Below are 26,902 nucleotides of genomic sequence, written 5' to 3' on the forward strand. Positions count from 1 at the left end.
AGCTTCTTCAGGATGTGGTTGCTGTGACCCACCACCCTCTATCAGGCTTTCAACATGGGCAGAAAAATGCAAATTGAAAAACAGTGAAGCAATATACATATTTTCCTTTTTAATTTTTAAATCATTTTATTGGGGGCTCTTACCGCTCTTAGAACAATCCATACACCACTTTTTGTTTTTTAAATCACTTTACTGGGGGCTCGTACAACTCTTAATCCATACATCCATTGTGTCAGGCACATTTGTACATGTGTTGCCATCATTCTCAAAACATTTTCTACTTGAATGCTTGCTATCAGCTCCTCTTTTTTCCCTTCCTCCCCCAGAAGCAATATATATATATATATATAAATTTTAAAGAACTGTCAACTTAGAATCCTATACCCAAAACAAAGACACCACAGGAACCCAGTTCCAATTTCCAAGTAACTTTTTTGGGATCTGTTTCCTTTTGTTTCGCTCTCCTTCAGTCTAAGGCCCACTCGAAGATCCTGCATTGTGTTATTGGGTCTTTAATCTCTTCTTGTGGAAAGCTGCCTCCCAGCCTTTCATCTTTCACAACAGCAGGGACGTTGGAAGAGGCCAGGCCAGGTGCCTTTCAGAAGGGCCCTCCAGTTGGGTTTGTTTGGTTGTGCCCTCATGCCTAGACGTAAGCAAGCATCGTAGCAAGAATACCACACTGGCTCTGTGCCCACAGTGCGTCACATCAGGGGCACCGGTGTCCACTTGTCCCACTGTTGATGCTGATGAGTGTGAGCAGGTGGTTAGGGTGAGGCCTTCCTGGTTTTCCCATTGTGCGGGCACACTCGCGCTTCTCTTTGTAAATACCCTGGGGGTGGGGGCAGAGTGGAATCATCTTCCCAGCAACCCTTCAACCCCCACTGGTGAGTCCTGCCCGACTCCTCATTTTCAAGGACAAGTTTTGGAGGCGCACGGTGATTCCTGCCTTGTTGCATCCGTGTGGCTTCAGATCTAGGATCTTGAGTCTTCCGGTGGAAGCCCCTTCCCTTCTCTGGGCCTGGCCAGGGGTCCATCCAATCCCTGCCCGGGCCACCCTGGACTCTGGAGAGGTGACGGTGGCCTCCTCTGAGAGCTAGCGTCTTTCCCGCCTCCCTGCAGGAGACCAGCTCTCGTGCTGGGTCAGCTTCTGTCTTCAAGTGTAGCATCTGGCCGAGTCTCTGCCCGCCCAACGGGCGCTGCTGCCGCTTACATTTCCACGGCACACGTGGGAGCCTTCGTCCTGATAACGTCTGAGATCATCCTGGCCCCGGATTCCCCAATGTGATTTCCCTGGAGACTGGGAGAGAAGGGGTTTGCCAACTGGAGGGAAGAGGGGTTCTGAGACACTTCCAGGCCCCTCCCATGGACGAGTCCCTCTTAACACGTGAACGAGCTGCCGAGGGACCTGGAAGCCAGCCGACTCCCAGAATTGGGCCAAAGGCAGGGCTGACCTGAGGGTGAGTGAGGGTGGCCGGGCCCCACTCACTTGATATGCTGGAGCCGGTGGTTCCCGGAGAGCCCGGTGGCCACGCAGATCGCCCCATCCATCCCCAGAGAATTCTCCTGCAGACTAAACAGAAAGGGGAGTACCACAGTGAGCCACTCCAATGAAGGAAGTGATGCCAAGTTCTGCTGTTGGGGTGACAGGGAACGAGCAGTCTCCTTGTTGATTTGTCCCCCAACACCCAGCAGCAGCAGCAGCGGTGTCATTTACCTCCATGCACTGCACTGGTGTTTGCACGTCGCCGTGCTTCCCTGTCCATGGGCCACGGGCAACGGAGGCCCTTCCCTGCAGACGCCAAGCTACTCACTACGCCTCTGGCATGGGCTAGCAGGACGAGCAGACTCATCCTGAACCAGGGACGGCCATGGCCAGTGCAGCCAGAGTCCACAGACTCAGAAGAAAGCCAGCAGCACTTGTTTCCTCCCCTCCCCGCTCTCCACAAAGGCCCAGTGGCTCCACAGCACTTACTTGAGGCTCCGGAGACTGGTGTTCACCTTCAGAGCCTTGGCCAGCGCTTTGGCTCCAGCCACGCCAATGGCGTTTCCTCGTAAACTGTTGGGAAGACCAGCACCCTTAAAGCATGATGACAGGCTGAGAGGTACCATGGTCGCCTCCTCCCACCTATGCCAGTAGCTCCATGAAGGAGATGTGGGCTTCAGCATCCACCGGGGGGGCTTCCCCTCCCTCCTAGGAACCCAAATGATTCCAACAAACCGGACACCGAAGGAGGGGAAGCAGGCCCAAATTGGGTGGTGGGTGCTGCTCTCATTTTCCTCCTCCAAGGGGACATTGGGTAACCCAGGGGAGGCCTCACTCCACCCAGGGGTTTCCCAGGGCACTCGGCATCTCTGGTCCACAAGAGCAGGGGTGACCTGGACCCCAAGTACTTCACTCCCTAAGACTGTGATTATCTCAGAGCTGGCGGCCTAGGAATCCTAAGCAAGGCCTAAGAGCATGTCCAGTCAAGGCCAAGCCATCCTGGAGGGGAAGGGGAAGGAGGTCCTTGGGGAGGCAGAAAGGGTGTGGACAAGGTAGGGTGTGCTTTAACTCTTTCAAGACAAAATTATTTTCTGCTGTTGGAAGCATGGGTTTTTAGTAATTGAAGATAAGTGGAATAAAAACATTTTTAAGGCCGTTTGGCTTTAGATAGTGGGCTACATCTTTGGAGCCAGGGCTAGTTTCCTTGTCCGTGCACTTCCATAGGCCACGACCAGATGGCAGAGCACACAGAGGGAAGATAGCAGCCTCCCGCCACATCCCAGAGGTGGGACGTGCACGTGGCCACAGTGTGTCCCACGGGCACAACATAGCTAAGTGAAAATCATTACAATGAGTTGGGGGCTTCCATGTGAATTTTTTCCTTTTCACATTTTCCCTGTCACATCTCTTGAGGTTGCATGCACAGCTTGGTTTCTCAGGTCAGCACCGGAGTTGGGGATACTTACTCGAGAATCTCTAAGGTTCTATTCACAGCCAGGGCCTCCCCCAGCGCCTGGGCCCCCAGGGCACCAATGGAGGTCACCTGGAGGCTGTTAGGAGAGACAAGGTCAATGCAGGGCTGGCTGCAGGGCTCTCCAGCCTCACATCTTCCTCCAGCCCGGCTTCTCTCCCCCTGCCCTTTCCTTCCCTCCCAAGTGCCCTCAACTGAAGGCTGACACTGGCACGTTAGGTTAGAGCTGAAGTGTGTCGACCGATGATGTGCTCACAGCCAGCTGTGACTCCTGCAGCACTTGGGACGGAGAACTGGGTGCTGTGGACGTAGGGAGTTGAGGTGCCCCTGGAAAGTCCCAGAACACCACTGTGCCCTCGGCACCTCTTATGCAGGTGTTAAAATGAGGAAACCAAACTCCTCCCTTGAGGGACACGGCACACTGATGTCTAGCATGGGCGACAGCAGAGAGGGCCAGCTTCCAGGGCTCCCGGGCACCCCCGGGACTTACTAGAGGGCAGTGAGGGCCGTGTTCACCTTCAGTGCACTGGCCACTGCAGAAGCTCCTTCGTCCCCGATGGCGTTCTCCTGTAAACTGGAACGTGTACAGTGAACCCTTTCGGGCCGTGGACACACGGGCCAGCACTGTAGCCAGGACCTGCAGAGCTCGGGTTTCTCGCCTGCACCACCCACCCACCTTCCAGGGGTCTTCATAAGCAGCTCGGTGGTGGGTTGCTTGAGAGCTGGGATGTCTGGTTTGACTCCCCTGCGCCGCCCCCCCCACCTCCACCCACTCCCAGGGCTCATCCTGAGGGATAAGCCACCAGAGGGGGCTGAGCCACGAGAAACCAGTGAGGAAAGGGCAATGCTGTAGAAATATTTCAACAAGCGTCTAACTATTTCTCACTGCCAGCCAATGGGAGCCCTCGGTCGCTGAGCTTCCCTGCTGCCTGTCTGTTACAGCCTGGGAGAAAGCAGTGGGTCCTGGAGCAGTGAAGGGAGTCATCAGCATGGGTTGTTTGAACCAACCTTTGAGTGGTGGCATGGAGACCCACTGGTGCAGTGTTTAAAGCACCCAGCTGGTCACCGGAAAGATGGGCAGTTCAAACCCACCAGAAAAGAGGCAGTCTGCCTCCAGAGAGACGGCAGCCCCCGAAATGGCTACGGATGTGTGTGCTGAGTGCTGGGCAGAGGACAGGCCCAGGTCCACCACCTCAGGATTCAGTGTGAGGCAAGATTAAGCAAGGACTCACATCAGGCCCAGTGCAGGCTGCCCCAGTGTGGTCCCAAAGGGCTGCCCGCAGGAAACAGATCTGACCCAGAACCAGCAAACCGAGATGGGAGAAGAGGGCCTGGCCCATCGAAGGAAGCAGAGAAACAGTCCCAAGCCCTGGGACCGAGTTGTAGGGAGCAGGGCGAGGTGGGAGATGAGGCTAGGGACAAGCCCAGGGTGCAGCTCTGGGGTCACTGAGGGGCTGGGCTTCACCCTGCAGACCCAGGCAGCCTGCGGGGACCAGAGCTGAGGGGTAGAAAAGTTTCCAGCTGACTGGGAAGAAGGGCTGGATGTGGAGATGGGCAAACAGTGGCTGTGGTCTCAGTGATACACGTGCATGGGGGTGGTGGCAGTGGGGATAGAAAGGAATGGCTGGGGGGAGTCCTTGGAGGAAGAAAACTCAGGGTGTGACCTGGATGAAGGAGGGGAGGCAATGCCAGAGGTGGGTACCACCGGCTGCCTTGCCCCATTCATGGGAGGGGTGCTGGCAAAGGACTGGGAGACAGAGATGCCGAGCAGCAGTGCAAGGCAGGTGGTGGGCCTGTGGGGCTGGAGCCCCGAGGAGGCCTGGGTAGGATGTGGTGTCTGTCTGTGGAGGGCCCTGGAGCCCTGGTAGCAGAGCCCTCATGGGGTGGGGAGGAAGCAAATGAGTAAGAGAGTCGGCCACAGTGGGTGCCAAGAGCGGAGGAGGGGGGAGGGAGGGTGTGAGCGAGTGAGCTGTGTCAGGCTCCTTACTGCTCACAGCCACGCCAGGACAGGGTAGGGCTGCTGCCAAAACCAGCGGTTCTCAGCCTGTGGGTCACGACCCCTTTGAGGGTCGAACGGCCCTTTCACAGGGGTCGCTGGATTCATAACAGTGGCAGCATGACATTTCTGAAGTAGCAATGAAAATAATTGCATGGGGGGGCGGGTCACCACAACATGAGGCACTGTATGGAAGGGTCGAGGCACGAGGAAGGTGGAGAACCACTGGCCTAAACTGTCATCTTTAGGGAAGCCGACTACCACACCTTCCTCCAGCAGAGCGGCTGGTGGGTTCCCCCTACTGGCCTTCTGGCTAGCAGCCCTGTGCTTTCACCACAGCAGCGGCACCGGGGTGCCTTTCTGTCCATCAGCGGGGTGTTTGCTACTCAACCATTCAAAGGGGTGACGTTCTGGTGCAGGTGACGCTCTCATGCCGCTGTGTGAAAGAAGCCCAGCCCCAGGACACATGCCTGACCCCTCGCCTGTGAACTGGAGTAGCTGAGGGGTTGCCTGGGGCTGGGGTTGGGGAGGTGGGAGAGGGGGTGGCCCTGAAGGCATTCAGGGTTGCTTTCTGGGGAGACAAATGTTTTAAAATGGACAATGATGATGGTTGCCCCACTCGAAGGAAAAGTCACTGAGCTGGACGTGAGTGAATGAGATCTCAAAGTTGTTCAGTTTGTCTAAAATGAGATGTGTCCACAACGTGCCTCTGGTTCTTTAACGCTCCCTTCCACTCCCCACTATCATGAGCCCAGTTCTGCCTTACAAACCCGGCTAGACCAGAGCATGTACACAGGTCCAGATAAGAACTCTTGACCCATGGGAATCCAGGACAGATAAACCCCTCAGGAACAGCAATGGGAGTACCATGAGGGTACGGGGAGGGGGGGTGGGGGGGAAACGGGGAACTGTTTGCAATGATCAATGTATAACCCCCCACCCCCAGGGAGACGAACAACAGAAGCGGGTGAAGGGAGACAGCAGAGAAAATGCTTTGAAAAGAATGATGGCAACATATGTACAAATGTGCTTGACACAATGGATGTATGGATTGTTATAAGAGCTGTAAGAGCCCCCAATGAAATGATTTTAAAAGAGAGAGGTGTCCGCCCCCTCCCCTTGGCCCCCTGTCAGCCGAGCCATACTTACTCCAAGCTGGCCAGGCTCCTGTTGAGCTGCAGTGCTTGTCCCAGAGCCTGGGCGGCGCCGGCCTGGAGGAAGTTCCATTGCAGGCTGGACAGACAGACGCCCTTGAGCACAGGGTCTGGGAGAAGGACAGGGCCCCCAAAGACTCCAGAAAAAGGGGCACTTTGCATAGAGGGCATGAGAGCTGGCAGGCGCTGCCCAAAGGACAGGGTCCTGACCATGCTCAGTCCCCTCCTCATGTGGACACTGGGGAGGGCCCTGCCCCAGGCCTGGGACTTGAGTCTGAGATGGGTCTTTGTCAGGGGTTGGGGGGTTGGGAGGGGGTCTGAAGCCCTGCTGGGCAGACTCACTGAAGGGATGTGAGGGTGCAGTTCTCTCTCACAGCGCCGGCGATGGCCTGGGCACCCTGGTCATGGAGGAGGTTGGCTGCCAGGCTGGGAGGAAGGGGACAGGAGCACGTGAGTGGGACAATCCTGAGACCTACCCGCCATGTTCATGGGAAGCCCAGACCACACCCACATCTGCGACAAGGGCTAGCTAGAGCACATCTACCTGCCACGGGCCTGACACCCCCACCTCCCCACCCCCTGGCAGGGGATGCCAGGCTTGGCCAGGCGCCATGACTGCCAGTCACAGCCCGTGCTCGGCAGAGCCAGTGCTTCCATCAGCTGGCCCATGAGGCAAGGGGGCCCGACCGCCAACCCCTGTGTTATACTGTCACCAGGAGGGTGAGGTTGGCAGGCTCTCTCTGTGCCCCTGGTCCTTCCAATTTGCCACTTGGAAGTGGAGGGCAGGGTGGGGAGGGGAGGTGGGCATGGCCCATCATAACAGCATGTTTAGGAGACCCCAACTCTTCCGTAGGGACAGCCCTGCCCCTCCTCACCCCTCACCCCACACATACTCCAGGTTCCTCAGGGTGCAATTGGTGCAGAGGGCGTGGGCGAGCGCCGGGGCTCCGTCTGGACTGATGGAGTTCTCTCGGAGGCTGAGGGAAGAGAAGACCCTGCTTGTCTGTTTCCTGGAAGGGGGTGGCCTCCGCCAGGAGACCCTCACAGGCCCCACGGGGGCACGTGTGGGCTCCCCAGCACTGACCTGCCCTCCCAGGGTCTGCAGTCCCCGCAGAACTCCCCACCAGTGGTCAGAGAGATGCGGTGGTGGGAGACTCACTTGAGGCTGAGGAGGGTCTGGTTGGTGCAGAGGGCCCCCATCAACGCTGCCACCCCCGTGTCGCTGATGGAGCTGCTCTGGAGGCTGCAGACAGAGGGCCGCCTTACTGGGTGTCCCAGAGCCTGCCCCAGGACTCTTGTTGGCCCAGGCTGGGTTCCACAGGATGGGAGGGGCCTGGGAACAGGCTCCGCCCACATCTCTCCCCACCCAAGAGAGGCTGGGTCAGGCAGGTGAGTTCAGCGCCACAGGCCTGCCCTTTACCTGCCTTGATGTAGGCACCAGGAGCCTCAGAGGGGCGTGTCCTGTCATCTGCAACCCCCAGAGCAAGTGGCAAGGCAGCATCCCTAGCTGGGCCCTACCCCCAGCGGCCTTAGGTCACTGCAGCTGGCCGACCTTTAGTCACCTATGCTAGCCTTTCATGGGCACTGAGTGCTGTGGTCCCTCTGAAACTCCAGAACCAACCAAAGCCCTACTGTCCAGGGGAATGGGGAGAGTGTCGAGGGAGAGACAGATTGGGGTGGAGCCAGGGCTTGCTGGTTGGTTGAGTTCTGCCAGGGAAATGGTCCTGGCCAGCAGGTCCTCCCCCATCTGCAGCTAGGGAGCTATGACCCCCCTCCCTGCCCACAGCGGCCCTGGAGGCAGACTCACTCCAGGCTCTCCAGGCCCTGATTCACCTTCAGGGCCTCGGCGAGGGCCTTGGCGCCTCCATCTCCAATGGTGTTACTGGAGAGCCTATAAGAGATGGGACGTAGGTGAGCCAGCTGCTTGCAGTCACTGGGGAGCAAGCAGAGGTCAGGAGCCAACAAGCTCAAAGGAAGGCTGTGGCTATGGGCCTCAGAACTGCCCACTGCATCCTTCTGTCTGGTAGCCTCAACGCGTGACTGCCTGCTTCCTGTAGGAGGTTGAGGGGGCAAAAGCCCTTGACCACCTAGCAATGCGTGGTATTTGTGGTATTTCATAGGAATGTGGCTGGCTATCTTCTGCTATACGAGAAGCAAATAAGAATGTGAACCTGAGAACATTAGGGTTTACCCATTCTGAATATCTGGATCTCTATTATCCGGATCGAGTAACCTTGGATCTAAGAGCCAGCCATCTAACACCCACCTATCTATCTATCTATCTATCTATCTATCTATCTATCTATCTATCTATCTATCTATCATCATCTATCTCTATCTATTCACTCATTCATCCATTCATCCACCCCTCCTTCCATACATTCATCCACCTATCCATTCACCCACCCCTTGCATCCATCTACCAACCCAACCATCCACAGACGTTCATCCTCGCTAGGAACAGTGAGGTCACCCAGGACCAATGTGGCCCTTCTGCATTTCTCACATGAGTTCCTTCAGACTCTGGTTCTGCTTCAGGGCATCTGCCAACCTCTGGGCTCCCATGTGTCCAATGGTGTTCTTCTGCAAGCTGGGGAAGAGCGGGGGGGAGGGGGGGGTGTCCCTCAGGTAAGGGGGCGACAGCCATCCCAGCCTAGGATGATCTGAGGTCAGAAACTATTAGAGCAACTAATCTAGATTAGAGACTACTTCCTTTATCAACGGCACGGGGGTGGGGGTGGGGGGGCTCCCCAGGAAAGGAGCCCAGGACTCACTGCCACAGTGTTGCTGATGACAGTATTAGGCAGGACAGCAAGAGGTCAGGGCAGCCGACCTTCCCTTCTGAGGAGCTGGAAATCAATGCCTGGTCGATTCTGAGAATGCCCAGCACCTTCCTACATGGGACTCCTGTGTGCCAGTCCTGGTGCCCCTTCATCCACTCCCTCAACAGTCAGCCCTGTACCACCTGCCCCCCAACACTAGAACCCTTGCTCGCAAAGGCCGGGGGGCAGACTCCCCATATAGATTCCTCTTCTCAAAAAGCCACTTCCTTCTATGAAGTTGGGTGGGGGGTGGGGGTCGGGTGACAGGTCAATGCCTTGGGGCTGGTGAGAAGTCCTGGCCCTTTGGCACCTGTCCTCACCCTGAGGAGAGAAAGCAGGGCAGGGCCTCTCCTATAAATGGCCAGCACACATGTAAAGGATGGGATTTTCCTGGGGTCCCACGGAAAGAGACCCTTTTCCCTCTGCAATTTTCTTCAAACGTTTCTAGGACAAAACTTGTAGTTTTCCACCCTTTCTCTAACCTTTGAGATGAACGTAGACGTTTTCAAAAGCTCACAGAGACTCTTGTCAATTTTGCAACCCAAGAATGGCCACGGAGGCTCCTCTTTGAGACGTAAGCACCAGGAGACCGTGCCCCAGCATCCCTGCTTGTTTGCTTGCCATAGAGATAGGAGAGGTGTTCCTTTAGTCTTTGCACAAAGGCAGTTAGCCAACTCAAGTGGTCACCTCAGCTACCAGGCTTGCTTAGGATAGGATGAAGGAAGAGGCACCCAGTGGTGCTGTGGGCTGCTCACCAAACGGTTGGTAGTTCAAACCCACCAGCAGCCCCACAGGAAAGAGCCGAGGCTGCCTGGTGCCATCAAGATTTCCTGTGGAGTAGTTCTCCTCTATTCTATCGGGTCGCTGCTGCAGAATCCACATGACAGCAGTAGGATTTTGCCGTTTCGTATTTGTTTTTTAATGTGTGACTGTCAAGTCCCCTGAGGAGACTCGTCATGGTTTCTCTTGAGAACATGTGCGTCGTGAATGGAATCTGCTGGCTGCATACAAGGGTGGGCTTGCTCTTTGTCTTTGCAATCTCATTCACTAACTGCCTGGGTCCGACATCAGAGTCTGATGCAAGGCTGACCCAACAGAGAAACTGTTGTGTTGTTTACTACATTGGTGGACAGGACTTTCCGGGTGGACAACAGTTTCTTTGTAATCTTTTCCCCAACACCTGTTCTCTGGGCATCAAGTTTTCTGGGTGCCATCAGACAGGGAAGTGCTTCGGGACTTCCCCCATCTGTTCCTCCTCGCAGAAAAGAGGCTGGGAGGCCCTTGGGGGAAGGGGCGTAGATGAGAGGGGCAGGCGGCACAGCCACTCACTGTAGCACGCAGAGGTTCCGGTTCACGGTCAGCGCCTCGGCCATGGCTCTGGCCCCATCATCCTTGATGGCATTACTCTGGAGGCTGTGGGAGAGAGACCACAGAAGCATCACCAGGAAGCCCACGAGGGCACCCAGTGATGGCCGGAGCTCCCACACAATGGGAACACCTGCCCAGGAAGGTGCCCCAGAGCTACGGAGCCCAAGGGGCCAGGGGAACCGCTGACCTCGGCAGAAGAGTGATTTTGACCACTGCATGCCCTTACTGCCCACTGACCAGGAACTGGAACAACCGTCCCTTCCATCACCTCTCCCAGAAGCCACTGCTCTGGGCTTAGGTTGCCCTCTGACTCTCTAAGTACTTCCCTGTTGACAGGGCACAAGGGTGCCTGGGTTACCTGGGCAGCTTTACTGTCAGACAGAGGTTATTGTAAACCCGATTACGGTGGATTGAACCACCACGTATAATATGATACTTGGTCAGTTGACCTCCCTCTTGACCCAATCCGAATTTACTCTAGGCTCAACTATTTCTCGCTTGTTCCATGATAGAAATGTCTTCTCTGGCTTTTGAAATATTGTTGGCGGTCTTTTCTTTCTTACTCTTTATATTTATCCATCTATTATTATTGTTTTCTTCTTTCTGTTTTTTATTGTTTCTCTTGGGTTTCCCGGTTGATGGAGCACAGAGGAGTGGCTGCAGAGATAATAACAGATGTAAGGGCTGCTCGGTGTGGAGTTGGGGAGGGAGGGAGGGAAGGTGAGTGGATTGGGGGAGCATACAACGAATGCAGGAGCGGGGAGGGAGCACCAGAACTGATTGTGATGATGGACATACAACTCTTTTTAAAACTGCTTAACTATGGAAGTGTATGATATGTGAATATTATGTCAAGAAAATTACTGAGAGAAAAAAAGTTGACCCGTGGTTACCATGGGTGAAGGAGGAAGAGGTTTTGCTTAGGGGACATTGAGTTTATGTTAATGGTGGTGGAATGATTTTGGAAAAGGATATCACTAATGGTTGTGCAACACGGAGAGTATAATTAATGACACTGGATTACACACGTAGAACTTGCTGACTTGGAGAATGCTTGATTATGTATATTTTTGCCACAATTAAAAAAAATTACACTTATAACAATGAATACATGGAAGAAGAGAATGCTCTAAAATTGTAGTGATGATTATACAATTCTTGATATGACTGAGCTATTGAATTGTATGATATATGGATGAAGTGCCCATAAAACTGTTAAAAATAAAAAGAAGAAGAACAGTACTCTTGAAAGATGGGTGGGGTGCATAAGCAAATGTGGTGAAGAAAGCTGATGGTGCTTGGCTATCAAAAGATATAGCATCTGGGGTCTTAAAGGCTTGAAGGTAAACAAGCGGCCGTCTAGCCCAGAAGCAACAAAGCCCACATGGAAGAAGCACACCAGCCTGTATAACCACGAGGGGTTGAAGGGACCAGGTATCAAGCACCAAAGAACAAAAAAATCATAAAATCATGAATGAGGGGGAGTGTGAGATGGGGACCCAATGCCCATCTGTAGACAACTGGACATCCCTTGCAGAGGGGTAGTGGGGAGGAGATGAGTCACTCAGGGTGCAGTGTAACATCGATGAAACGCACAACTTTCCTCTAGTTCTTAAATGCTTCCTCCCCCCACCACTATCATGATCCCAATTCTACCTTACAAACCTGGTTAGACCAGAGGATGTACAGTGGTGCAGATAGGAACTGGAAACACAGGCAATCCAGGACAGATGAACCCCTCAGGACCATTGGTAAGAGTGGTGATACCGGGAGGGTGGGGTAGAAAGGGGCAACCGATTACAGGGATCTATATACAACCTCCTCCCTGGGAGATGCACAACAGAAAAGTGGGTGAAGAGAGACGTCGGGCAGTGTAAGATATGACAAAATAATAATTTATAGATTATCATGAGGGAGGGAGAAGTGGGGAGGGTGTGGGAAAATGAGGAGCTGATGCCAGGGGCTTACGTGGAGAGCAAATGTTTTGAGAATGATGAGGGCAACGAATGTACAAATGTGCTTTATACAATGGATGTGTGTATGGATTGTGATAAGAGTTGTATGAGCCCCAATAAAATTATTTTTTTAAAGGAGGAGAAAAAAAAGAAGAAAGATGGGTGAAATGGGAAGAAATTATAACCCTCATCACGGTTGTGGGAACATGAAATGCTGCAGCTGCTGGGGAGAATGGTGATGGGCCCTGGACAAGTGAAACGGCATGACAATCTGGCCCAGCAATTCTGACCGTAGGTCCACACCCAAGAGAAATGAAAACACGCCTATCCACAGCAAGGCTTGCACACAAGTGTTCATAGCAACACTCCTCACAGTGGCCAAATGGCAGAAAGCATCCAAGTGCCCATCAATAGATGAATGGATAAACCAACCATGGTCTGTCCATTCAGTGGGATTTTTGCTCAGCCATGGAAAGAATAGGGTTCTGATACATGCTACAAAGTAGTGGATCCTTGGTAATATTGTGTTGAGTAAAAGAATTCAAATATGTATTCTCATGGTTGCTATGATGAATAACAGGAAATGATTAGTAAATGAAAAATATGTCCCTTTCTAAGATTGAAAACAGCACACTTACTAAAAAGAAGTCAGACTCCAAAATGTCACATATACTGTATGATTCCATTTATAGAAAATAACCAGCACAGGTAAATCCATAAAGACAGAAAGCAGATTTATGGTCTGCAAAGGCTGGGGGAGGGGAATGGAGAATGACTGCTTTATGGGCGTGGGGTCTTCTCCGGGGCGAGGAAAGTGTTTTGGAGCTAGTCACAGGTGGTGGCTGTATAATATTATGAGTGTACTAAATAGCACTGAATTGTGCACTTGAAAGCGGTCCATTCTATTACATTAATTTCACCTCCCCAAATAAAATAGTTTGAAAAAAGAGATAACATTATACTCAAGTTTGGCCCAACTAAGGGTGGATACAATGATCAAAACCCAAACCCAAATGAAAATCACACTCCTATCGAGTGGATGCTGACTCATCTCGACCCTGTAGGACAGAGTGAAACTAACTGCCCTGTGGGTTTTGAAGACTTTACAGAAGCAGAAAGCCTCGTGTGTGCTTAGCAGCCTGACTCGACTCACTAAGGCACCAGGGCTCACTGGACGCAGCCGCGGCCACCATCAAAGGACCCCACTAACCCCATCAAACCGTAAGCGCCTTCTTGACTATGGGCACTCACTGTGCCACGGAACACTGTGAGAAAATGGTGACACCTGCATGGATTGGGGAATTTCCTGCTCAGTCCAAGTTTTTCCAGACAATTTGCTCTTCCTTATCTCTGTGAGCACCACTGCACACCCTTGGTTTCCCCTTAACCCCTTCTCAGGCCATAAACACCAGCACAATGACTAAAGAGGGGCTGGAAATTTGGAAACTTGCATAGGATACAATGGTATCCAGTGGGAATGGGAATCAGGCCTGTCATTTCGAATTGTTTCCCATTCCACAGATGGCACCTGAGGGTTTTCTTGACCCTGTCCTGGGGGCCTCAGGGGTGGGGGACAGACGACATGTACCTCAGAGAAGTCATGGTCCGATTAATCTTCAGAGCATCTGCCAGAGCCTTGGCCCCTTGAGGCCCGATGGAGTTACCACGGAGGCTGGCAGAAGGAAGAGAGAAAGAATTATCTCCTTTCAACTGACTCCTCGGAAGGGAAGGAATACTAGAAATTACACTGATCTTTAAATCTGTGATCCTTGAAAAGAATGAGGCAGGGTTTAGGAATCCACATTTGGAAATCTCCTAAAATATTCCCATATAATGGGAGTGGACCCAGAGCAGGGTACATCAGGACTTGATGAATTCTTGGGTTTGGTCAATTTAAGGAGAATGATAAGCTGATATTTCGGGCTGAAAATGGGCCCTGGATGAATGAGCCCAATGCTTCCATGGGCGATGACCCTCAGGCAGCAGCTGAAGGGCTCCTGGCTTTGCTAGCTCAGCTCTCTTTCCAACCCACCCAGGGGACAGCATGGCCCACGATGAGGTCTCTCTTGTTTCCTCCTCCTACAGGAGGGACTATCAAGGACGCCCAGACCTTGGAGCCTGCACCAGATGAGATATGGGCTGAATCTGGGGAGCCAGGGAAGGAGGACATGATTCCAGTCGTTTCACAGGAAGGGGAGGTGCCTGTACAGGAGACTGTGCACAGGGACCACAGGCTCTTCCTGATCCAACGGCAAAGCTTAGGCCTTTGGCATACTACTTACTCCAGAGCAGTCAGACTTCGGTTGACCAGAAGGGATCTGGCCAGAGCTTTGGCTCCTTTGTTGCTAATCTGGTTCTCAGCCAAGCTACCCAAAGAAAGAGAGGACTGGTTAATCAAGTCCATATTTCATCACCATCCACCTTTGGAAGTCTCCTTCCATGCCATGCCTGTGAATTGAGCCCCTAGGCCTCCCAGCCTCATCTGGCCCTAGGCACAGGTAATGATGATGGCCCATTGAAACAGGATGGCCGGACACAAGAACACCCCTGATCCTGGGCAAAGTCGAGCCAGAGTGGGTAGACAGACTCTCACTCTGACAAAGGGTTCCAGGGGAAGTTTGGCTAGAATCCAGCCCAGTGGCTTCTATGCACAAAGCACAGCAAACGGGCCGTACATGACAAGCCTGCTATGTGGGTCCCTTGACGCTGATAAACTGACTCGCTGGGAAAAACAAAATACAGAAAATCTGATCGATGCATTTGCCAATGTCCATGATGTAAACATTGGCCCCATGGCCAATAGTTTGCAAACTCCCTGAAAATTTGACCATCAACTCTCACGAACTCGTTTAAGATGGCCCCAGGAGACCATTGATTCCAACCTTGCTCTCATGAAAGAAAAGCAACCTGGAGAGTTTTTAGGGAGCTAACCTTAAAGTAAAACCAATTTATAAATATGTTTTACTTTATATGTACCTATACCTGCCTTGAAAGGGCAATTCCAGGGATATGCTGGCGGACCAACCTAACAGTGCTTCATGAACTCAGACTTCAGAAACAGTAGTTGTTGGAGATCTTTACAGTTTCTTAGACTTCTAAAATGGAATGTCACTCAGTTGGACACAGCTGTTCAATTAGATCCCCCCAGCCAGTGCTTTTGAAGCTATGCCCTAAGGGCCCTTACAGGCCCTCAGGAAGATTTTGAGGAGCCCCAGGAGGCTGGTGAGACCTGTGGGCCCCACCTCCTACCTCTTTAATGCTTAGAAATTCCTCTGTCTGTTTTACATAGTGGGTTATAGCTGAGGTTTTATATCTCTTTAGAAGATGTTTGAAGACTACTCGTTCAGGCCACTTCTAGATAAATGTGCTCAGATTCTGCAGCGTCTTTGTCCCCCAAGGATGTTCATGACATTTTATGTCGTGTTTTATGAGCAATGCGATGTGACTTTTCCTTCTTTTGCCCCCTTGCTGCCGTCTGAGATTTATCCGTGGGCACGTGACGGCGTGCGAGATGTTATAAGCACACAGACCTGCTCTTCAGTCGGCATCTACGACTCATCTAATTAGAACCCGGTTGTTGTTAGTTGTCACTGGGTTGGCATCACACGCATCAGACGCCCAGACTACTGCTTGAGGTCAAACTGCGAGGAGCTTAGAGAACATGGGCGCTGGTACCGCGTGAGCATGCACAGTTCTCGAGTAATGTTCTCATGTCCGTGACCGTGTCTGACCCTCATCATCCCGTCTCCTCTTCTGCTTTTTTTAAAATCGTTTTATTAGGGGCTCATACACTCATCATAATCCATCCATCCATCCATTGTGTAAAGCACATTTGTACATTCATTGCCCTCATCCTTCTCCAAACATTTGCTCTCCACGTAAGCCCCCGGCATCAGCTCCTCCACACCGTCTCTTCTTACAGAAGAGCTACCTAAGCCTCTGAAACTCTCGAGAATGAGCAGAAACCAACAGACTGCATCCTGAGCCACATATGTAAGAGAGACCTTTCCTTGAAGGCTCCACTGGCCAGCTGAGCAGAGAGGGTGCTGGGAAAGGAGTCATGGACTCCACAGAACTGGTGGGGAGCCCGGGGGGACCTCTGGGGTCAGGGATACCTGATCTTCTGAATGCGGCAGTCCTTCCCGCTTAGCACACTGCCCAGCAGCTCCATCACAGGGTCCTGGAACTGGTTACCATCCATCCTGCCCAAGAAGATCAAGTGTCAGCCAGTGGTACTCCCTCCGATGGGCAGGGTGAGAGGAGACCACTAGCTATGGGGCTGGCCTCGGGGTAGAGGAGAAGGCCTGAATCCCAGGGCTCTAGACAGCCAGGCGGGGGACCTTATCCCTTTCCCCGCCCCTACTGTGGTTCAGCACATCCACGATACTCAAACTTTCCCCATGGAAGACACACTCAGAGCTCAGAGGCTGTGAGCCCTCAGGCTCCTGCCTAGGGCAGGGCCCACCCCTGTGTGGCACTGTCCTCGGTCTCCTCCTCCTGGGGACACACAGTTCCAGGTCCCAGGACCCTCATCCTACAGGTGGAGGTCTTGAGCAAGGGAGGATGGGTCCCAGGTAGCGTGGGTGGAGATAGGGGGAATAGCCTTGGGTGGTCCAGGGTATACGGGGGTGGTCCAGGGCATGAGTCAGGTGGGGGTGGAAATGGCTGCAGACCCATCCCCTCCCATGCCTACCTGAGGCTCTGGCAGTATAGCAGCTGGGGCAGCAGGCTCTGGAGCACAGCCTGGCTGAGGCACAGGGACAGGTTGGCCTCTTGGGCGCAGGTGTCCGACACCTGCAGCAGGTAGGCCAGGGCGGCGCGGTGCGCGGGGCTGGTCAAGCCGGCCAGGTCCCCCCGCTCCACGGCCTCCTCCACGCCGCGGGCCAGCTCCGTGTGCTGCAGCTCGTGCAGGCAGCGCAGGATGTTGATGGCCCGGGCGCTGACGGCCGCCTCGGGGGCCAGGCAGCCCTGCAGGAGGCTGGCCACCTGCACCCGGTAGCCCTGGTGCTCCCCGGCCACCAGCAGGGGGCCGGCCAGCAGGGCGTTGACCCTGGGGGACAGGAGGCCCGAGAGGAAGCGCAGGAACACGTCCAGTCTGCCGTCCTCAGCCTGCACGGCCCGCTGAGCCGCATTCCGGAAATGCGTCAGGAAACCCAGCCGCGGCCAAGACAAGCCGCTCTCCGTGAAGAGGTCGAAGATGGCCCTCTTGGACGCTCCGTAGTAATAGGCGGCCGCCACAAATTCCTGCAGGGACAGGTGGCAGAAGCAGTAGGTGGCCAAGGAGCCTGGTGTTTCCTCCTGCCGCAGGAAGCCCCCACCCAGGGCGCCCTGCAGCAGGCCCAGGTCCACCCCGAAGGCCTTCAGGTCCTGCTCATAGAACACATACTTCTTCCTGACCAGCCCGTGAAAAGCCAGCCGGCCCAGGGTCCCCACCATCCTGCGGTCCCCCTGGGCCACCTGCTCGATGCGTGGGCTCACCTTGCCCTTGTCCTGCCCCTCCCCACCGAGTCCCATCCTGAAGTACCAGGCGTAAAGCTCACTCAGGGTCCTAGGGGGCGACAGCTTGGTGTCCGGGGCTCCCCGCCTATGGCGGTACAGGTGGCCCAGAGCTGACCCCGTGAGCCGGCAGAAGGCGGGCACAGTGCACATGAGGTACAGAGCCCTTTGGGCCTGCACCTGGGCCAGGACCCAGCCTGCGAGGCCCTGGTCCTCCGGGAACATCTGCCCCAAACACGCCTTGATCTCTTCCTGGTTGAAGCCCCGGATTTCTGTCATCCGGTCCACCAGGCCGCCCGGGATCTGACCAGCCGAGTTGGGGCGGGAGGTGACCCAGACAGAGACTTCTGGAAAGAGGTTGCCCCGGATGATATTGGTGATGAGGCTGTCCACCGGGACCTCTTTCCTGGGGTCCGTGCAGGCTGCAGAGTTGGAGAAATCCAGGGGTGTCTTGCTCTCATCCAGGCCGTCCAGAATCAGAAGGGTCCTGGCCGGGGCCGCCACTGCCAGGCCGGGGTCTCCGAGGTGCGGGAAGGCCGAGCAGACCAGCCTGTAGGCTGACAGCTTCTCATGAATGTTCAGCTCCCGGAAGGTCAGCGGCAGCACCAGCGAGAAGTCCTTAGCGAGCTGCCCTCGGGCCCAGAGGTGGACGAAGTGCCTCACCAGGGTGCTCTTGCCCACGCCAGCCACCCCGACTGTGATGGAGACGCGGGGCGGGACGGAGACCCGGGACAGGGACAGGAAGAGCCCGTCCAGGGTAATGGTCCTGGCGGTGCGCCCGGCCCCACGCGTGGCCTCCACCTGGGTGAAGTCATGCTCCCGCAGCTGCAGGTCAGTCAGGCCATCCACCAGCAGGAGGCTGGTCAGCCTGGTCGGGGGCTCGCCCAGCCCCGCCTCGGCCCCCCGCCGGCTCAGCAGGGCTTCCTGGTGCTGCCGGAGCCTTGCGTCTGCAGGACAGAGGCCCCAGGAGGGCAGGGAGGTGGGGGTGATGGCACAGGGAGAGGGTCCAGGGAGAGGGCCCCCTCTGCCACCCAGGCCCATCCTACCACTGCTGAGGGACTCCAGTGGGGGGTCCGTTGGCCTGTCCCAGGTTTGCAGGGCCGGGGTCCCCTTCCCTGCCAGCAGGTCCATGAAGGCCTTCACCTGCTCGGTCGGGGAGCCACCACCATGTCCTGGGCCAGCCTTCCCATCCACCTGCACCCGCTGCTTCCGCATGCAACCTGGAACCTCCGCCAGGAACTGCAGACAGAGGACCCAGCCCTGCTGTCTGCCAGGCTGCCTGCCCAGCCATCCTCCACCCGGGGCTCAGCGGGGAACCCACGTTCCTTTTCCCCAGCCCGAAGCCACCACATCCATCCAGGGTCCTCACCCCACCTTCCCGGGCAATGACAATGGTCCCATCCCAGGAGTGCCTCAGGTACAGGGGCCACCTGGGTGACAACCAGCCTCTTACCAGCAGTGTGGCTCCAGGCAGACTTCTGAGGCTTCCCACGCCACCACGCCCTCATGGGTAGCCTGGAAGTGGGCGTGCCGTGGGTCGAGGAGTTGGGAGGTGGGGCACCTAGTTCCCAAGTGGCTCCTGGAAGCTGAGGGAGGCAGTGATGCTGAGAGGCAAAACCTGGGAGCCCACCCTACCCAAAGCTGCCTCCTAGCCCAGGACCTAGCCCTCTCATAGCTCAAGCCCCAGCCCCTCCTCCCCTCCTCCCCTGGCATGCAGCGGGAAGGACCTACAGCCAAAGCAGCCACCCCTCCAGCAGGGCCAGGGGTCATGGGGCAGGGGCCGGCATCCCCTCAGCCATGGTTCTAGAGGAAGAATACCACAGAGTGAGGTGGGGCCACGGGCCGCACATGCCTCCTGGCTCACCAACTGAGCACGTGCTGCTTACGTTCCGACCACCTCTAGTTCATTCTTCTCAGATCTTTTCAGGGTCCAGGGACTGCAGAGACGGCAGCAGTCTGTCTGCCTTCCTCCCGTGCGTTGTCCCGGGGAGCTTTGCACAGTGTGAGGGCCTTGGCCGGGCCGCAAGGGGTGCTGTGGGAGCAGCATAGAGGACTCCTTGCCTTAGTCTGCCAGCCTCAGGGAAAAGCACCCCTCAGCGTCGCCGCGTTTGAATCGGGGTTCTTCTCTCTTGGGGATGTTTCCTCACGCTTTCTTTTTTAGTTTAGGTTTGTGTTCATGTGGCACCTCATTTTCTATTATCACACGAATATTTTTATGACCAAGAACTGATGTATTTGAATGACGGTGCTGGTTGACGATTTTGAAAGTACCGTGGAACCCAGAACAAAAGATCATATCCGTGTGAATGAGGGGGAGTGCGGAGTGGAGATCCAAAGCCCATCTGTAGACAATTGCACATCCCCTTAAAGAAAGGTCACAAGGAAGAGACGAGCCAGTCAAGGTGCAGTGTAGCACTGATGAAACATACAACTTTCCTCTAGTTCTTAATGCTTCCTCCCCCCACTATCATGATCCCAATTCTACCTTACATATCTGGCTGGACTAGAGGAGGTGCACTGGCACAGATAGGAACTGGAAATACAGTGAACCCAGGACAGATGAGCCCCCCAGGACCAGTGGAGAGAGTGGTGATATCGGGAGGGTAGAGGGAAGGTGAGGGAGAAAGGGGGAACGGATGACAAGGTCTACATATAGCCTCCTCCCTGGGGGACGGACAACGGAGAAGTGGGTGAGGGAGATGTCAGGTGGGGTAAGATATGATAAAATAATAATTTATAAATTATCAAGGGGGAGGGAGGGGGAGGGAAAAATGAGGAGCTGATACCAAGGGCTCAAGTAGAAAGAAAATGTTTTGAAAATGAGGATGGCAACAGATGGGCAAATGTGCTTGACGCAATGGATGGATGGATGGATGGATGGATTGTGGTAAGAGTTGTACGAGCTCCCAATAAAATGATTTTTTAAAAGAGAGAGAAAGAAAGTACCGTGGGCTGCCAGAAGAACAAACAAGTGCCTTGGAAGAAGCTGAGAACTCTAAACCAAGGAAACCACGCACACTCACGGCCATCGAGGCTGTCCTGAGTCACAGAGACCCCAAAGGGCAGAGTAGACTGCCCTTGCGGGTTTCTTTGGCTGCAGATCTTTATGGGTGCAGAAAGCGTCCTTGTCATCCCATGGAATGCCTGGGGGTTCCCACCACTGAGCTGTCAGCTAGCAGCTGAGCATGTAACCCACTACACAAGCAGGGCTGCTTAGAGTGATCATGTGACCCAGCGATTCTACTCCTAGGCATGTGACCGAAAGACGCGAAAGTGGGGACTCAAACAGACCCTTGTGCATCAATGTCCATCGCAGTCTTTATTCACAAAGCCAAGCGGTGGGGACGACCCAGGTGCCCATCCAGAGAGGACGGAGAATCACAACCCAGACCCTGGAGTCCTCTTCAGCCATAATGAGCAACAAAGTCCTGATAGATGACGATACGTGGACGGACCTTGGGAAATGATGTGGAGTGAATTGAGCCAACGACAAAAGGACAAGTAGTGTATGGTCCCACCTCTATGAAATAGCTAGAATCGTAGCTAGGAAAAGTACAGCCAGAATGCTCCTGGGGCATGAGAAGTGGCTAGACTTCGTCTCAGATAGTTTGGACTTGTCGGAAGAGACCAGTCCCTGGAGAAGGGCCATCACCTGTGCTTGGTAAAGTGGAAGGTCGGTGAGAGAAGAAGAGCCTCAACTAGAAGGGTGGATGCAGCAGCTTCAACAATGGGCTCAAACGACGACAGTCGTGAAGGTACTGCAGAGTTAGGCAACTCATGCTATGGGTCACCACGAGTTGGAACCAATTGGACAGGACCTAGCGACGTGGCTGGGTTGCGCGGAGTTTCTGCGAAGGGTGATGTGAAATGCCGTGGAGCGGATTTTAACTCTCAGTGAGGTGGCAGGACAGAGTAGATCTGTTCCGTGGTGTTTCCGAGGCTGTCAGTCTTGATGGAAGCAGGCAGCCCACCTTAGTCGCATGGAGCGGCTGGTGGGTTAGAATCGCCAAGCCTGTGGTTTGCAGCCCAGCCCTTCGCTGCTTCAAGGGCTCCTTCTGCACAGCGCAAGGAGTCTAACAAATGCCGTCGGATCACGCATGTTAGACAAAAAAATTCATTGTATAGACACAAGGCTTCAAAAAGTTGGTGGGGAAATGGAATGGTGGGATTATGGAATTTTCCCACGAACGTTTTAAAATCCCCCGGTAGTTTCACCCCGATCATAAAGAAAACAAAAGCCTAGCCCCTCTTCAGAAACTCGTCTGCGGGTCAGACCCCTTGAACCATTTCAACGCTCTGTCCATGTGACATCCAGGGACATTGGTTACATCCGTAGGTTGTACCACCCGTCTCGGTATGCGTTTCCAGATCGGTTCCCGCCATGACCACCAGCCCCTGCCCGCTGAGCTGCTCCTCTCACCTGTCAAGTGGTGGTCATCAGTTTGGTCTGGAGGGAATTCTTCACAAGGCAGGTTGCCCAAGGCGGGGATGCTTTTCTACTGAAGTTCAATCATTGTTTGGTTTAAGGATGACTTTAGGAGATAGTCGGTTTATGGTTGAAAGGCTTCTTCAGGGCAGTTGTTTCCAAGGAGGGAAAGTGTCACCCAGACTCCACAATGCCACAGAGTCTGAATTCCATGAGGAGTTGAAGCTCTGTTTCACATTTCCCCCATAGAACCAATGTGGACCGATTTTAAAGCTCCCTGGGAAAGTCTAATGCGCAACTGGGGTTGAGAGCCCCTGGACCCGAGATACACCGACAGGACATTGCAGGGACAAGTATGGGGTGAAGAGGAGCTCCCCCAGGATCCTTGTCTCTGTCTCTTTGTGATGCGATCACACTCTAAGGTTAGAGGCCCATCTCTCTTGTCCCGTTGACCTCAGGCCTAAGGTTGTCAAATTTACCCAATTAAAACACAGGGTGCCAGGTTAAATTGTAATTGCAGGCAAGCAACAAAGGAGATTTTTAAAAAATAAAATAAATATATCCCATGTAACTTTCGTGACATACTAAAAACAAATCAACAACACAAAAGCTGTTTATCTGCAAGTCTCATTTATTGGGTGTCCTGTATTTTAGCAGGCACCCACATTCAGTGACACTCAGACTGAGTCCCACCCGCCAACCTAGCTTTCACCTGCAGGCACCTTCTCCCAGCAAGCAGCCCAGGATCCCTTCTCTCAACTTCCCACAGGGCCAGACAGACCGAGCATCACCTGATGCTGACAAGACTCCAGGGGTGAGGGTCTCCCCATCGGGGACCAGCTCCCTGTCACCTACCAGACCCCGTCACCTCTGTGGACAGACTTACAGGCAGACTCCAGACCAGGTCCTCCCACAGACCAGTGAGTCGGGTGAAGCAAGCTGAACAGGGCCGTGGGCACAATGGGGCCCCTGCAAACCCAGCTTACAGAGGGGAAGATCGAGGCTGGTGGCCAGGAAGGGGTCCCAGTGCTATCTTTTTCATGCCTTGCTGCAGGTGGGGCTTGCTGGGACTCTGCGGGGAAGGTGGACCCCAGAGCCCCTGTTGAGTAGCCAGGCTTCTGCCTCAGCCCTGGGAAAGGCTTGATTCGATCTTGATTGTTTCTGCCAACCGGAAGGGCTCCTGATCTTACCCCTGCCCCTCCCAGGGCCTCAGCCAGTGGGTGGCTCCTGCTTAGTCATCTGCTGCCTGGGGATGCCATGGGGGCTGCCTCCCCACTCCCGGGCCAGAATGAAGACTCAGTGCTGGCAAGTGGCCCCTGTGCCCCAGCCGGCTGACCACTTGGCCACCTGAGATCAAGCGACCTTCTTAAAGGCAAGTGGAGAGAGTGTCTGCCCCTGAGTCACTGCTCCCTACTGCACGGACCCTGGGCTTCAAGCAGAGGCAGAGGAAGGAGGTGTCCAGGCAGCAGACTGGCCTGGGTAATGGTCCAGGCTCCGGGGAGGGGCCCAGGAGCTTTGAGAAGAGGACACCCTGGGTAGTTACATTTCAGTTTGTCCTCGTCCTTCCTGGGGAGACTTGGGGTTGCACGCCTAACAGCAAGGAGCACGGAGCTACCCAGACGGCCCCTCCCAGCTGTGGCCCCTGGTCTCCCTCTGACTTACAAGCGTCGAGGTGGGGAGGTGGGGGGGCTGAAGCACAGAGAAGTTGGATCTTGTGCTTGGGACCCGGCAGCTGGGAAGGGCTGGCTGCTGAGCAAAGTCTAACCACTGGACGAAACTGCCCTCCGATCCTTCCTCTGGTCCCCTCTCTCTGGGTGCGGAGGCACAGGTCAGTCTCTGGGCTCCCCCTGGGCCCCTGTCCTGTCTTTGTAGTCCATGCCTAGAGCTCACAGAGCCAGGATGTGGGCTGGCGTCTCCGCAGCTGCCCGCCCTAACCCCAGATGGCACCATGCTTGCTGCTGGCTGTGCCCTCCCCCTCCCCCGCTTTGCACGCTGGCCACCTGGGCTTCACTCACCAGGCTTCCAGTCTGCTCCAGGGAGGTCCAGGGTGGGGCTCTGCCCAGCTCCTCAGGGCGATGGTGGTGGTGAAGGCAGAGATGCTTGGGATGATGCGCCAGGTGCCCACAGGTGTGTCCACTCCACTGCCAGCCTGCAGCCTGACCCCACAGATTGGTGACACCAGCTGACCCTGTGGGCCCACTGGTGATGTGGCCCCGGCTCTGATCCCCACGGACGGTGGCAGTGGCGGCGTGTGCTCCTCTTCCTGTGAGGGGCCACCTCCACCTTCCTTCCTGTCTCATTTCAAAAGCCAACAAGCCTCTCGACAAATCAGTGAGCTGAGGCTGCCGCCCGCCCGTCAGGGGAGTGACAATGGGGTCTTGTCCCAGGACCTGCTGCTTTTAAAAGAGACGTGCGAGCTGCTGATAGCCAGCCCTCTCCACCTGCCCAAAAGGACAGTCGTGGCCATCAGGGGGTAGTCTGCTTTTCAGTTGCTAGGTGATGTGCAAGGGGTGACCTCAAGTACTCTCCCGCCGGCCCCAGCCCCACTTGCCTTTCTCTGCCCCCACCAGGCACCTCTAAAACAACGAAGCCCTGTGCTCGGTTCTCCTGGCCTCTGAGAGGATGAACAGAAGGTGGCCACTCAGGGCCCTGAAAGATGGATCTTGGCGGGTAGTGCGCATGACAGAGAAGAGGTCGTGGGGACACACAGGTCAGAGTGGACAAGCAGGCCCATGGCCGAGAAGAGGGCGTGGGGACACACAGGTCAGAGTGGATAAGCAGGCCCACGGCTGACTGAGTGCTTGTGGGAATCAGCTAACAAGACACCGTGGGGCCTGCCTTTTGTTCAGCCTGCAGGAGGGAGCCCCTGACGGTGTAGGACAGCAGAGGTGTGTTCAGATGGGCACACGTGAGGGGGGGGAGTGGGGCGGGGGTGTTGCTGAGCCCCTAGAGCAGGACTCTGCTGCGGGGTAGGCACAGTGCAGCTCCAGGCTGCAGCCTTGGGGGCTGGGGCTCGGCCGCCCACAGGATGCTGGAAACCGCAGGGGCTGTGGGTGTCTGTCGCTGAAGCAGGCTATTGTGGCCTCTTCACCCCCACTATGGTCACAGCCTCCAATGGGGGATCTTCAGACACCCCAGAATTCTGCACCCCTTGGCCTTCCCAGAGACCACCTACCGTCCAGATAGAACGGGCCAGGGGCCTCGTTCTTCCAGGCTCTCTAGGAGCAGTGGAAAGGGGAGGGGAGGCTGAGCAGGGAAGGGGGCTCTTCCAGGCTCTCCGCAGGGATTGTATAGCTGAGGGCATCTCCAAGCTCTCCTAGGGGTATGTGTTGTTGAGGGGTCCCTAGCTGCTCCTAGGAGTATGGGGGGGGGGGGCGAGTCTCCAGGCTGTCAGGGAGGGGAGGGGAGCATAGTCTCTCCTGGAGTAGGGGTTGTGTGTGAGGGAGGAATCTCTATAGATTCTCCTGGGGGGTTGTATATGCATGTGTATATGTGTGGCTCTCCTTGGGGGTGTCGTGTGTGTGCCTGGAGGGAGTGGGCACAGGCTCTCAGGCTCTCCTGGGAGGGTTGGGGGTGAGGGGGTGTCTCTTGGTTCCCTAGCAAAGTTGTGAGGGGGGAGTCTCCTAGGCCTGCCAAAGGAGTTGTGTGTGTGTGGGGGGGGGCTCTCATGCTCTCCTGGGGGCATTGTCAGCAGGACACCCAGTCCTTCCTGCCTTAGGTGGGGCCTTCAGGGCTGAGCAGGGCCCTGAGCTTGCCTATTGCCCTGAGTGGCCACGGTGGCCAAGCTCACAGGAAGTGGGACAGACCCAAGAGGTAGCCTCAGTGCAGGCAGCACACTGCTCGTTGATCAGCTATAACCACGACATCATGCCCCTCCCATCAGGCCCACCTGCACTGGGGTGGCTGGGGCCCCAGCTCCTCTGTAAACCCCATTGGGCAGACAGAGTGTGGTCACCGTGTTGGGCCTTGCTCATTTCCCGGAAGGGCCAGCCCACTCTCTCCAGCAACTCTGTTCTGATCACAGCAGCGGCTCCACATGGTGGAGGGGTTCAGGAAAAGGGGCAGCTCTTTGCTGAGGTTCAGGCTGTCACCAGTCGGCCACCGGTGCCACCTTTCAGGGCCTGATTTGATGTCCCACTTTCAGCTCTCTCACCATGCCAATTCTCCGAGCCCGGGCACTGCCATGCTGTGAGTCCCCATACCTTACAGCAGCAGTTCTTAACCTGTGGGTCGCAACCCCTTTGGGGGCTTGAATGACCCTTTCGCAGGGGTCGCCCGATTCATCACAGTAGCAAAAGGACAGTTATGAAAGAGCAATGAAAATAATTTTATGGTTGGGGGTCACCACCACAGGAGGAACTGTCTGAAAGGGTCACGGCATTTAGAAAGTGGAAAACTGCTGCCAAGGATGGTGTGCTCCCCACACACACTCCTGGAAGGGTCAAGGGTCAAGGTGAGTCCGGGATCCCCTACGTCCCCAAACAGCCCACCCTGAATTTGAGAAGCCAGGCTTCCTCCCGAGGTGTGCAGGCCGACCAGGGCCAAGAGCCCTTGTTCGTTCTGTTCCCAGGGCCACCTTCCCTCCCACCAGCGCCCCAGCAGTGACTGGGAGGGACTTCAAAAGGTTGGTGGAAAAGTGGAATTGAAAGATAATGAAATTTGTCCAGGAACTTTTTGAAGTGCCACTCTCCCCCCACCCCCCACAAAATGCGGCCTCTGTAGGGAGGCGGG

At 55.1% G+C, this 26,902-nt stretch overlaps 1 protein-coding gene across 1 annotated transcript; it reads right to left on the reverse strand.

Annotated features, from left to right (window-relative positions):
• Positions 1–1,167: 1,167 nt before the first annotated feature.
• NLRC3 (NLR family CARD domain containing 3) lies at positions 1,168–18,960 on the reverse strand. Its single transcript, XM_004705831.2, has 17 exons — positions 18,792–18,960; positions 16,943–18,692; positions 16,365–16,451; positions 14,532–14,615; positions 13,838–13,921; positions 10,256–10,339; positions 8,611–8,694; positions 7,912–7,995; positions 7,264–7,347; positions 6,998–7,081; positions 6,447–6,530; positions 6,100–6,183; positions 3,445–3,528; positions 2,950–3,033; positions 1,973–2,056; positions 1,487–1,570; positions 1,168–1,297 (listed from the first exon to the last, which is right to left on the reverse strand). The coding sequence occupies exons 1-17, from the start codon at positions 18,958–18,960 to the stop codon at positions 1,207–1,209; spliced, it is 3,189 nt and encodes a 1,062-aa protein (XP_004705888.1). The 3' UTR covers positions 1,168–1,206.
• Positions 18,961–26,902: the final 7,942 nt, after the last annotated feature.

The sequence above is a fragment of the Echinops telfairi genome, unplaced genomic scaffold, assembly GCF_000313985.2.
Source record: "Echinops telfairi isolate 266 unplaced genomic scaffold, ASM31398v2 ScPeMD7_5;HRSCAF=22, whole genome shotgun sequence".
In the NCBI taxonomy this organism is placed as follows: Eukaryota; Metazoa; Chordata; class Mammalia; order Afrosoricida; family Tenrecidae; genus Echinops; species Echinops telfairi.